We start from the raw sequence: 12,554 nt of genomic DNA, 5'->3' as shown, positions 1-12,554 counted from the left end.
ATGTTATTCGAAGTCTTTAAATATATATATATATATATATATATATATATATATATCGGAATTTTTATTGAATTTTCTAATAGTACGTTATGTATTTTTGGAAGATCTATTATATAAATACGACAATATAAGTAAAGGGTTCGAGAAATATTAGTTATGTGTTTGCCTGTGCACGTACGCAAAAAGAATCAGTATACATGATGTAAAGAACAAATATACTTTTAATGGTGTGAATCCCTACGGATCGGGCCAAGACAGATAATATCACACCAAATTAATAGTGTACCTTTGGGTTGGTTTAATTGGAGAACAATTAAGTAGAATTCATGTTTCAATTGTTGTTGAGATGTTTTGGGCCTACATTTTAGACAAATGGGATGTATGTCACCAGTGCAATTAATATATGTATTTATTAATGATCATTTGTATGTACTACATACTCCTGCCTAATCATATACATATATTTTCATCTTCTTGATAACTATGTTTAATTGATTAGATGAATTAATTAACATGGAAGTGTGATACATACATATACATAACAGCCTCTTCCAGAAGTAACACTTGTGTTGAACGTTCAAATGCATTGTGATGCTTGTGCTCTAGTTCTGCAGAAGAAAATCCGCAAAATAAAAGGTATCGTATAAATAATTTATTCAGAATTCATCATAAACTTTAACATCTTAGCTTTGCCTCTACATATACACGACCATCCTTCTTGTATATTAATTTTGTGCATACATTAGTTTGTGGCAACTTTAGTTTGATAATGTGATACATGCAGGTGTAGAATGTGTTACGACAGATGTTGAAAAAAGTCGAGTTATTGTAAAAGGTGTCAATATCAACCCAGAAAAGCTAGTTAATGATGTGTATAAGAGAAGCGGAAAACAAGTTTCAGTTGTAAATAATATTATTCAAGAGAAAAAAGAAGAAGAAGAGAAGCAAAAAGAAGAAGAAGAAGAAGATACAATTATAAAGAATTATAATTTGGCTCAAAAGTACAACTACAACAACATGGAGTACTATGCTAATTATTCTCCTCAAATTTTCAGTGATGACAATCCTCATGCTTGCTCTCTAATGTAACTTATTTTTCAGGCCAATTCAATTTTACTTCACCAATTTTCAATATACTCTAATAATTATTATATTGTTACGTATAATAAACGTGAACAATTGATGATTAAGATTTTTTTCCCGTCTATATATACTTGTTGAATTATCAAACAAGTTTAATTCGTAACTAGTCTTAGCTAGGGGTGTACAAAACCAAACCGCAAACAGAGAAAAAGATTCGACTAGTGGTTTGGTTTGACTTGGTTTGGTATTGAAAAAAAAATCCGACTATATTTGGGTTGGTTTGGTTTTAACTAAAAAAAAATCAACCCGACATTATATATGTAATTTTAAAATTTTATTTTATACATAAAAATATTTACTTTGATATAATTTTAAAATATTTCTTATACTATTTCATAGTTTTTATCTTTTAATATATTATTTCAAGTTTAAAACTTAGAATTCGGAATGGTCCAATAAAGGTTATAGTTCATAGATGTTGATAATTATAATAAAACTTAAATCAAAATCAAATTAATACTAATGCAAAAAGAAAATCAATTCAACACTAAGAATGACAATAATATTGAATATTTGTTCTTTAGTTTTACATTGGTTTAGACAATTAAAATACATAATCTAATTTTAATTTTCCTTAAATATTTAGTAATGTAACTAATACTTATTAAACTTAGCGCGGAGAAGTTCACTAGTTAATACTAATGCAAAAAGAAAATCAATTCAACACTAAGAATGACAATAATATTGAATATTTGTTCTTTAGTTTTACATTGGTTTAGACAATTAAAATACATAATCTAATTTTAATTTTCCTTAAATATTTAGTAATGTAACTAATACTTATTAAACTTAGCGCGGAGAAGTTCACTAGTTAATACTAATGCAAAAAGAAAATCAATTCAACACTAAGAATGACAATAATATTGAATATTTGTTCTTTAGTTTTACATTGGTTTAGTCAAAAATCTGAATTTTTTTGAGATTTATTAGTTTGGTTTGATTTATAAATTTAAAAATTCGACACAATGGTTTGGTTTGGTATTTGAAAAATCCGAACCAACCCGAGGTTGAAAAACCCGAAAAAATCTAAATATTATTAGTTTGGTTTGGTTTATAAATTAATTTTTTTTACACAAATGGTTTGATTTGATATTTGAAAAACCCAAATCAACCCGGTCATGTACACCCCTAGTCTTAGGCTCTTAGCTACACAATTGGTCTTGTTTATCCAATAGAAATTTTTCCACGGTTTATATTTAAGTTGAAAATTCAAAGGTTTGTCATATCCTTAGTTATTTGCATAATAAACTTTTTAATATACATTGTTTCAAGTCTTAAATATTTTGTATTCTTTTTCATAATTTTTCCACCAAATTCTTCTCATTGCATCCATTCCCCTTCCAACTTCACTATTGCACTTGAAAAGTACCACAACCCTTTTGATATAGTCCTTTGTCACTTCATTTTTTTCCACAGTCAAGTTGTTGCTAAAGTTATAATAATGTCCACATATTATAGTCAATGCCTAACAAAATGTTTTCTTTTTGTAAGTTAGTATATATAAGAGGAAAAGTCGAGTTATAATTACAAGTACTTTCCTAGAGTTTGCTTGTTTAGTTATAAATTTTAAAATTTATCTTTAAATATTTATACAATCATATAATTTGACCTTCAAATATTTTCAAGTTTCAAAAACTAACTTAAACGAGTTTTGAATTGTTAGCACTTTCACTCATAACACTTTTTTTTAAACATAGATATTTTTTGGCTATTTTTGTGGTTCTTGTCATTGATTAGTTGGTGTCAAATTGGAGAATATTAATTATACGCACTTGGATTCTTTTGTTAGTCAAATGCTACGTACCGTGTAGCATAATTAAATGGGATAAATATGCTCACTTTTTTTAAGATGCTTTTTGTTTTGTTCTAAATTTTTGTGGTAAAAGTTATTCACCTTTTTCCTACTTAAAATAAAAAGATGATTACTACCTTTTTTAAGATTCCAAAATTGCTCTTTCCAACTTGCAACATTTCCCTTTGTCCCTGCTTCCTGATCCCTTTTTTTACTACTACTAATGTTGTTGGTATAATATTAATTATTACGACTATAACAATAAACCTAGTATAATTTCATAAATAAAATCCGAAGACAATAAGATATACATAATAACCTTGTCTATACCTTTATGTGAATAGATATATAGACGATTTCTGATTTGAGATTGACAAATTTCTTACATTCTTCAAATTTGAGTTTGACAATCGATGCAAGAGGATGCTCATGGCATTAAAAAAGGTGAAGTAAAATATATCATCATTACTACATGAAAATATGTTACACACTATATACACTTTAATTTTTTGAGCACTTTTGGTCTCACCTAGATAGCTCACTCATTATAATTTGTGGATTGAATAACTCGACACAAAGTTTTGTCTTCTCTCTCATTTTCAAAGGTTCCCTCATAAAGAGAAAATAGACTAACCCTAGCTCGACTCGTTATAATTGGAATAGAAGAAAATTATTTTATAAAGTGACACAATTTTGTCAAAATTTTTCTAAGTTTCCCTTTGAAACTTGCATGTGCCAACAACTCCACATTAGTTCCAAATACATATGTATCTCCACTTCATGTTAAGGCAAAGGAAAGAAAGAATTTTAAAAAGATATATGCCCTATCTCCTTGTTCCATAAGCTTGATTGTCCAAAAAGTTATTAGTCAAGTATATACTAATTACTAACAATATTAGGTAATTAATTTTATTTACAACATTCGAGCATTGTGTGAAAATATCACTCACTTAGTTTTTGTTTGTCGATCTCCATTAAAATTTACTCCCTCTATCCCTAATTACTTGTCCACTTTTGAATTGACACACTAATTAAGAAAACAATTAATGACATAGTGAGTTTACCATTTTACCCCTATTAATTATGAAGTGGATGAAAAGTTCTACATTTTTCAAAGTTATTAATCATTTAATTGAGGGTATAATAGGTAAAAAAATTGTCCTTTCTTGATTTGTCAAAATGAACAAGTAATTAGGAACAATTATAAAAAGAAAAAAATGAACAAGTAATTAGGAACAGAGAGAGTAACTTGAAATCGTATAGTTCTTTTCAGTTCATTGAGCACTAAACTACACCCTTGTTTTGGTTGCCATTTAAAGAAGGTTCTTGGTTATTTTTTGTCACTCATTATTATTCTAGATTTATGGTAGTAGAATAGATGGTTAAATTTTGAGAAAATGCTAATGAATCAATTCCCTTACATTTCCTTCAAACACATGTGTGAAGGCAACAAACATATTATTTTCTGGACCGCCACTTTCTCATATATGCTAAAAATATATGGGTACATTATATTATATACTTTTGAAGTAGTGGTGGATCCAAAGTGAAATTTACATTATAGATAGATAGTAATTTTTGAGATACAAATATAATCAGAACTATCGAATTCAAGCTTTGAATATGGAGAAAATTTTGTTGGGAGCGTCACCTTCAAATGGATCTGACAACAATTCAAATTTAATCGGAACTTTAATACATTATTATTGTGATGTCACGGAGTTGAAGCCAAAAAGTAGTAAAGAATTAAATTGTTGTGTCATTTTCTATCACAAGACTACAAGGAGTTTTTTCCAAACAAAATTCCACCTCTTCCAGCTGTTATCCAATTCATGAGCTTTCCTACTCTTTTATTTACAAAATTCTTTCTTCCTTTTTTTAGTGAAAATTACAGTTTACACTAAAAGATCAATATTGTATGTCTGATTAATATACATAGTTTTGGAGAAAATTTAATGAGTTTACATGACTTTGTAACTTATGATTCTTTATATCTGCATGCCTTTGATTCGTTGTTTTATTATATGATGGTATTTGATAAGACATAAAAAGTGTACATGCGCATAAGAAATTATTAAAACTGAATTAAATTGAATTAGTTAGTGATTTTGAATTTTAAAGATGGTTAGGAATATATTTTAAGTAATTCAAAATGAAATTAGAACTTGTCGTGTAAATGGGTTGAAGATTTGGTGACACCATCACGATTAATCATGGTTACGTACCACACTAACTATTTGTATGCGAAAAAATATCTTTGTAATGATTCGAGTTTTGTGAATTAAAAAATATATATTACTGTATACATTTTATTTTCAAATGAATATTACTTTGTGATAAGTTAATCGAAATCACAAAATAAATATCGAACATCAAAAATAAAGTAGAGGAGACATACGTGTACACATATGTGCAAGTAACAGTGGGAGTGCAGAAAAATCAACGCTACGATGTCTAGTGAATAAGTTTTAGTCCCACCACTAAATTTCAAACGATAGGTCCTTAGCCATCTTCCTGTCTTAATATATACTCTTCCACATCACTACCCCCTACTTGTGTTATTTTTTCTCGTGTTGGAGTCTAACCTAATTTAAATTCAGTACTCCACATAAGGTCATTTAAGGGGAAAACATATATTGATAGAATTTATTTCATACGTACAATTCAAATTGAAACTTAGTTAACGATGAACAGATCATATTCATCCTATTATCCTCCTTATTGTTCTCTGGCTACTATTGTTATCTTTTTGTATAGTGATTGAGAATCTAATGCCCCAAAAATCTAAGAGTTCCTTTACTTTGTCAACGGAGAGCGAGTAAGGGTTTAAGATCATAAAAAAAAAGCATAATTGATGGGCTATATATATGTGAATATTCATGTACTATCACTTGTTCATTTTGAAAAACCGAGCAAGTTAATGACATATAAAAGATGATTATCGGTTCGAAAGGTATTTCTACATTTGAATGAATGTAACCTTCATAAGCGCATAACAAAAAAATTGTACAATAGTATTCTGCGTCCTAGCTAATTTAAAATAAGCAAAGTTTAAATTTTAAATGTATGAATTATAAACTTTATTCTATAACATCATATATATATAACTAGCTAGTTAACTAATTACAGATTCACAAATAAATATCTATATATATATTAATTAATAGATTTCATAATCCAAATAAAAGGTCCAAAGAAAAGTTATGAATTCGTTCGAAACCATACTTAATATTATAGGTTCATCTCAATTTTCAAACTTACACCAAGAATTCGTTAAGTATTGTTTTTTTTTACTGCATCTATGATCCGTGGCAGAGTCATATATATGTATTGAATTCTCCTAGCTTCTTAGTGTATTTTAAAAAAAATTGACGCTACTAAAAATTATGATTCCGTTATTGCTTATGATAATCACCACACATGAACATGAGTTTTTATTTATTCTAAAGTTCAAACAAGAAATTCTAAGTTAGTAAAATGATAGGCTAATGACAATTCTTTTTCATTTTTCAAACTCTTGTAGTCCATTCAATTAGGAGTAATAAAAAATACATAGTGGAGCACCATTTTCATAAATTTACTCTTACGTGGCGAACATTTAAGTGAAGTTAATTTTAACGTTGATTTCCTATGTTTTTCTGTGGGCAGCACACATGCTTCTCTTTACACGTGTCATAATTAACGGTCAACCCAACGTTGAAAACCTTGTTCGTAAATAAACTCCAATGAAACCATTAACGCCGTTCATTTCTCCGTTAGTTTACACGTAGGCTCACATTCCTACGTGGAACGGTTAGTGGGTCCCAAATGAAGAACCACGTGTACAACGTAGTAGCTTTTTTGTCAGAATGGGTAAAGAGTGTGTCAGTACCAATATGGCACGTGAGAATCACATGCTCACCCAAGCCCCACTTTTCCCCATTTTTATTGGTCCACTTTTTTTCTTTTTTTATTTATAAATATATACCATTGAAAATGCACATTACTTTTTCTTCCAAAGTCAAAATTAAAATATTTTTTAATTAAATAAAAGAAGAAGAAATAGTTCTTGGCTCATATAGGTATGTTACATATTCTTCATTTCAATTTTTTCCTTCATTTAAAATTTTCGAGTTTTAAATATAGAGAAAATCTTGATGAATTTCAAGGCAAAGTAACATGGAAAAAATTTCTCCTATTCTGGTTAAATAGATGGAAGTTGTATTTAATTATTTGATTTGATTATTGTATAATTGAGCTAGCGTGGGGATTATAAAGAAGTTTATAATTAAGTATGATTACTTTTTGTGTCCCATACGTATGCAAAACAGAGATTCTAGAGGCCTAAATTATTGTTGAACCCATAAAACATTCTTCCAAATAATAATATCTTGTAATATAATATTAGATCTTTTATAAATGTTGTTCCAAGATAAAGACATTAAGGTCACAACTCACAAGCTTCCAAGAACATATTCATATACTTGTCGTAAATAATTGAATTCATTTAATTTGTCCTTTCAAATCAAAGACTTGAGTCAATGGTCATTTTTAACCTTAGGAGACGAGTATTTTGAAAAAATTACAACGAAAGCAACAACTTACCAATCTAATTTCTCAAGTTCAGTGTGAATAAGGTATACTTCAATAAAGATTACGTAATTATTTTTAAAAAATTACACTAACGATTTGGTCATAAATTCTAAACAATGTTTATGTTTGTTTTTTCTTACAAAAATCTATGTCCAAACGAACGTCTTTGAGTATGTCTATATATAAATAAATATATTACATCAAATACCTTGTCTTTTTTTTAAAACTTGCGATGGGGGAAGCGGATTACAAAATGACAATGGAATTCTCACCAACAAGGTGAATATTGATTCTCCAATAGTACTGTTGTTTTGAGTATTATATTTTTGGTGAAAATTCCGATCCCGCCATTTAGTTACATATAGATAAAGGGTATTTTAGTAATAATACATACTGTAACTAACTTTGTCTTCCCTACAGGCTTATATAACGACATCAAAGTACAGAGCATTGTCAGAGTATTAGCTGAGTGTTTCAAAATTCACACTTCCAATGTCCTTAAAAAACTCCGTCCAACCACCACCGCTCTCCGCCGCGGACGGTGGCGGTAAGCTTAACGGAGACACACTCTCCTCCGACGATGACAGATGTCCAGTGGAGGAGGTAGCTTTAGTAGTCCCGGAAACCGATGACCCAACTTTACCGGTAATGACATTCCGGGCATGGTTTCTGGGGCTCTCGTCTTGCACTATCTTGATTTTCCTAAACACTTTCTTCATTTACAGAACTCAGCCATTAACAATTTCAGCTATTTTAATGCAAATTGCTGTTCTTCCAATTGGGAAATTCATGGCTGCTACACTTCCGAAGAAGAATTTTGCTTTATTTGGGAGATGGGGTTCGTTTAGTTTGAATCCTGGACCCTTTAATATTAAAGAGCATGTTGTTATTACTGTTATGGCGAATTGTGGAGTTTCCATTGGAGGTGGTGATGCTTATTCAATTGGAGCTATTACTGTTATGAGGGCTTATTATAACCAGAGTGTCAGTTTCCTCTGTTCTCTTATTATTGTCTTGACTACTCAGGTACTATCTTTTTTTCAACCTTCTTTAATCTCAAGTTTACATTGAATTTTGTGTCTTGAATGGTTGAGGGAGCGGCGGAGCCACTATTTTTACTATCTTGATTTAAAATATGAAGAAGTAAATGCATGAAGAAATTAAAAGGGGGTTGGACATTTATTGTATATATTTAAAAGGTAGTTTTATGAGTGTATAAATAGTGTAATTTTCCATTGAAGGGCTATCCTACCTAAATTGCATTTTGTGGAAGTATATATATTGGATATGTTGTTGTTGCAACCTTCAAGTGTTTGATTTGAGTTTGAGGTAGGAGGGGTAAGTTCTGCGTAAACTCTATCCTGCTCAGATCAGATCTCATTTTGTGAAAGTATACCGGATGTGTTGTTGTTGCAACCTTCAAGTGTTTGATTTGAGTTTGAGTTGGTCACTAGAAAACAAAACAAAACGACAAGGGGAAAGCGTTGAAGTTAAGCACACCGTTTGAAACTATAGTGCAAGTAGGCGTTTGGACAAAAAAACTGGGATATTTGAGGGAACAAAAAGTACTATTCAAAAAAAGTTTAGATATTTGGATATCAAGGTGTATTTGGACATGCATTTGACTTGAAAAAAGTTTTGTTAGTGGAAGAAAAAAGATTCACTTAAAAAAATGGTTAAAATCACTTTTCCAAACTTTGTATGAAAAAACAGGCTCTAATATCTTTGTCTTGAAGTTCCAATCTTTGCTATTGTAATTTATGTTTCATGCATTTGGTATAGAGAAAACTTTTACACTTGGGACAATTTTTTGGATAATTTTCATGTATTTGGTTGGGTATAAATGTATTCAACATATATTAATATGAAGATGATAGTACTTGTGATACTTCTGAGCATAAGAGGTTGATGAAAGTGTCTGATGGTTAGTTGAAGTAAAAATTTGATATTTGTAATGGTACGTTACAGTCGCAAACAAACAAGAATGTCATTTTTTCCATTTTGACGGAAGTTTTTTCGTTTGAAGAAAACATTTTCCACAATCTAAGATAATTAACCAAACATTGGAGTAATTTTATCGACAAAAATGTTTACAAAAGAACATTTTCCGTAAATTTGGAAAGAATTTATTTCTGATAGTTATGAATTTTGTACAGATATTGGGGTATGGATGGGCAGGAATGTTGAGGAGATACCTCGTTGACCCTGTGGATATGTGGTGGCCATCAAACCTTGCTCAAGTTTCTCTATTCAGGTTCGCCTGATCTCTTTTGTAACTATGCTATGGCTGTCCATTCGTCTAAATAACTTTTTTTGCTTTTTCCAAATGCAACAAAAGAAACAAGTGACCAAATTCCACAATTTAAATATCATCGTTGTTGTTCGTGTTTCCATCTTTACATTTATGACTTTCTTACAACAGGGCACTTCACGAAAAGGAACCAAAAACAAGAAGCTTGACAAGGATGAAGTTTTTCCTTGTATTTATGGCTGCAAGCTTTGCATACTACGCTCTCCCAGGCTATCTATTCCCAATTTTGACCTTCTTCTCGTGGGTCTGTTGGGCGTACCCACATAGTATCACAGCTCAACAAATTGGCTCGGGATATCATGGCCTTGGTGTGGGTGCTTTTACCCTTGATTGGGCTGGCATATCAGCTTATCATGGCAGTCCACTAGTGACACCGTGGTCCTCAATTCTAAATGTTGCCGTTGGATTTATCATGTTCATATACATCATTATTCCTCTATGTTACTGGAAGTACAACACTTTTGATGCTCAAAAGTTTCCTATCTTTTCAAATCAGTTGTTCACAGCTAGTGGGCACAAATACGATACCACTAAAATCTTGACTCCACAATTTGATCTCAACATTGCTGCTTATGAAAAGTACAGCAAGCTCTACCTCAGTCCTTTGTTTGCCCTCTCAATCGGATCGGGATTTGCAAGGTTTACAGCAACCCTCACACATGTTGCACTATTTCATGGAAGGTTAGCCTCTCATTAAGTGTTATATACTTGTATCTTGTCATTTTAAATTTCTTAGAACTTGTCGCTTATTCTTGAAAATGAAATGAGATTCGTTGAAGTTTGATGACTAGAGTTATGTAAAGCAATTTAAATGGCATTGTTTCTTAAAGAGAGAAATAACAAGTTGATTTCTGAGAAGGTCACTCAACTGATAGTAGTCACCTGTCTTCTTGAACTGACAATCTGTTTCATTTCAACTGGGATAGTGATATTTGGAAGCAAAGTAGATCAGCTGTAAAGAATGTCAAAATGGATATTCATGCAAAATTGATGAAGAGTTACAAGCAAGTCCCTCAGTGGTGGTTCCTTGCATTATTGGTAGGTAGCATAGCCCTATCACTTCTGATGTGTTTTGTGTGGAAAGAAGACGTGCAGCTGCCGTGGTGGGGCTTGTTGTTTGCATTTGGTCTTGCTTTTGTTGTTACTCTCCCTATAGGAGTCATTCAAGCGACTACCAATCAGGTGAAGGCTCAATTCAATTTTCCTAATTGCTTAAGTGCTATTCAATAATCTTTGCCTCGATTTTGACCTTATAAAAGTTCGATTCAGTGACATAATAATTGTTATTACATTGCAGCAACCCGGATATGACATAATTGCACAGTTCATAATTGGTTATATCCTCCCAGGAAAACCAATTGCGAATTTGCTTTTCAAAATCTATGGCCGGACAAGTACTGTTCATGCTCTCTCCTTTTTAGCCGATCTCAAACTTGGTCACTACATGAAAATTCCGCCACGATGCATGTACACAGCTCAGGTTAGTTACTTCTTTCTCTGTTTGTCACTACTCGAACTATTTGCAAAGATGTCATAGTTTCCAATTTATTTCCCATGTTCCAGCTCGTGGGAACACTGGTTGCTGGTACAATCAACCTTGCTGTAGCATGGTGGATGCTAGGAAGCATCGATAACATTTGTGACGTTGAGGCTCTTCATCCGGACAGCCCATGGACCTGTCCTAAATTCCGAGTGACATTTGATGCATCTGTCATATGGGGTCTAATTGGACCAGAACGGTTATTTGGTCCGGGAGGATTATATAGGAATTTGGTATGGTTATTCCTCATAGGTGCATTGCTACCGGTGCCTATTTGGGTGCTAAGCAAAATGTTCCCGGAAAAGAAATGGATCCCATTGATCAACATACCTGTTATATCATATGGTTTCGCGGGAATGCCACCAGCCACACCAACAAATATCGCTAGCTGGCTTATAACAGGTATGATATTCAACTATTTCGTGTTCAAATACAGAAAAGAGTGGTGGAAGAAATACAACTACGTTCTGTCAGCTGCGTTGGATGCTGGAACAGCTTTTATGGGTGTTTTACTGTTTTTCGCGTTGCAAAACGAGGGGAAAAACTTGAAATGGTGGGGAACAGAGTTGGATCATTGTCCCTTAGCAACTTGTCCAACAGCTCCTGGGATTATAGTACAAGGATGTCCTGTTTTCAAATAGGCATAACAACAACAAGAATGAATGAATGGTTTTTACATAATTAGTTTTAGTGTTTCGAGGTTCAAACAAGTCCATCAACTGATGATAGCTTTTTGTGTTGTGTAAATGATTTGATTATAATGCAGTCACTACTTCTCCCTGAGTTAATTTTCTTCCTATTTCGTTCTTCAACTATATTTTCCCTTAATACGTATTATCTTATTACTCGCTTATTAAAAAAATAGATCGTTGTCCATATTCCTATGAAATTGTTCTGTTGTTGGGAGTATGAAGAATTTTGACACAACTTTCATTGATAGAATTGAAATATATACATAATGAGAAGTTAATTGAATAGATATTATTAATGAGAGATAGAAACTTAACTTAATATGTTCACTCACTTTTAACAACCCAAACTAAAATCTAAAAGAAATACTAGTAAAACTTTTTATGATAATTAAAAAGAAAAGATAAATAAGGTAGTTGGTCAAAACCAACCCCACTAAAAAATGAATACATTATAGTAAATGGTTTTAGTAGTATTTATTGAACTCAATTTTGGTCAACAAAGAA

At 31.5% G+C, this 12,554-nt stretch overlaps 2 protein-coding genes across 2 annotated transcripts in view; both read left to right on the top strand.

Moving 5' to 3' along the window:
- LOC102586960 (uncharacterized) overlaps window positions 1-1,207 on the top strand; it is a 4,383-nt gene extending 3,176 nt beyond the window's left edge. Inside the window, exons 4-5 of the mRNA XM_006352264.2 lie at window positions 546-636; window positions 785-1,207. Coding sequence (XP_006352326.2) covers window positions 546-636; window positions 785-1,089 — 396 coding nt within the window. The 3' untranslated portion in view covers window positions 1,090-1,207. The remainder of the gene's footprint in view (window positions 1-545; window positions 637-784) is intronic.
- Window positions 1,208-7,946: 6,739 nt separating this feature from the next.
- LOC102586618 (oligopeptide transporter 3) lies at window positions 7,947-12,144 on the top strand. Its single transcript, XM_006352263.2, has 6 exons — window positions 7,947-8,533; window positions 9,664-9,761; window positions 9,930-10,499; window positions 10,745-11,000; window positions 11,116-11,298; window positions 11,382-12,144. Exons 1-6 carry the CDS (start codon window positions 8,000-8,002, stop codon window positions 11,997-11,999), a joined length of 2,259 nt encoding a protein of 752 aa, XP_006352325.1. The 5' UTR covers window positions 7,947-7,999; the 3' UTR covers window positions 12,000-12,144.
- The last annotated feature ends 410 nt before the right edge of the window (window positions 12,145-12,554 follow it).

Source organism: Solanum tuberosum, unplaced genomic scaffold (genome assembly GCF_000226075.1).
Source record: "Solanum tuberosum cultivar DM 1-3 516 R44 unplaced genomic scaffold, SolTub_3.0 scf00148, whole genome shotgun sequence".
Taxonomy (NCBI): Eukaryota; Viridiplantae; Streptophyta; class Magnoliopsida; order Solanales; family Solanaceae; genus Solanum; species Solanum tuberosum.
The sequence above is the reverse complement of the archived record's forward strand: the minus strand, read 5'-3'. Positions and strand labels throughout refer to the sequence as shown.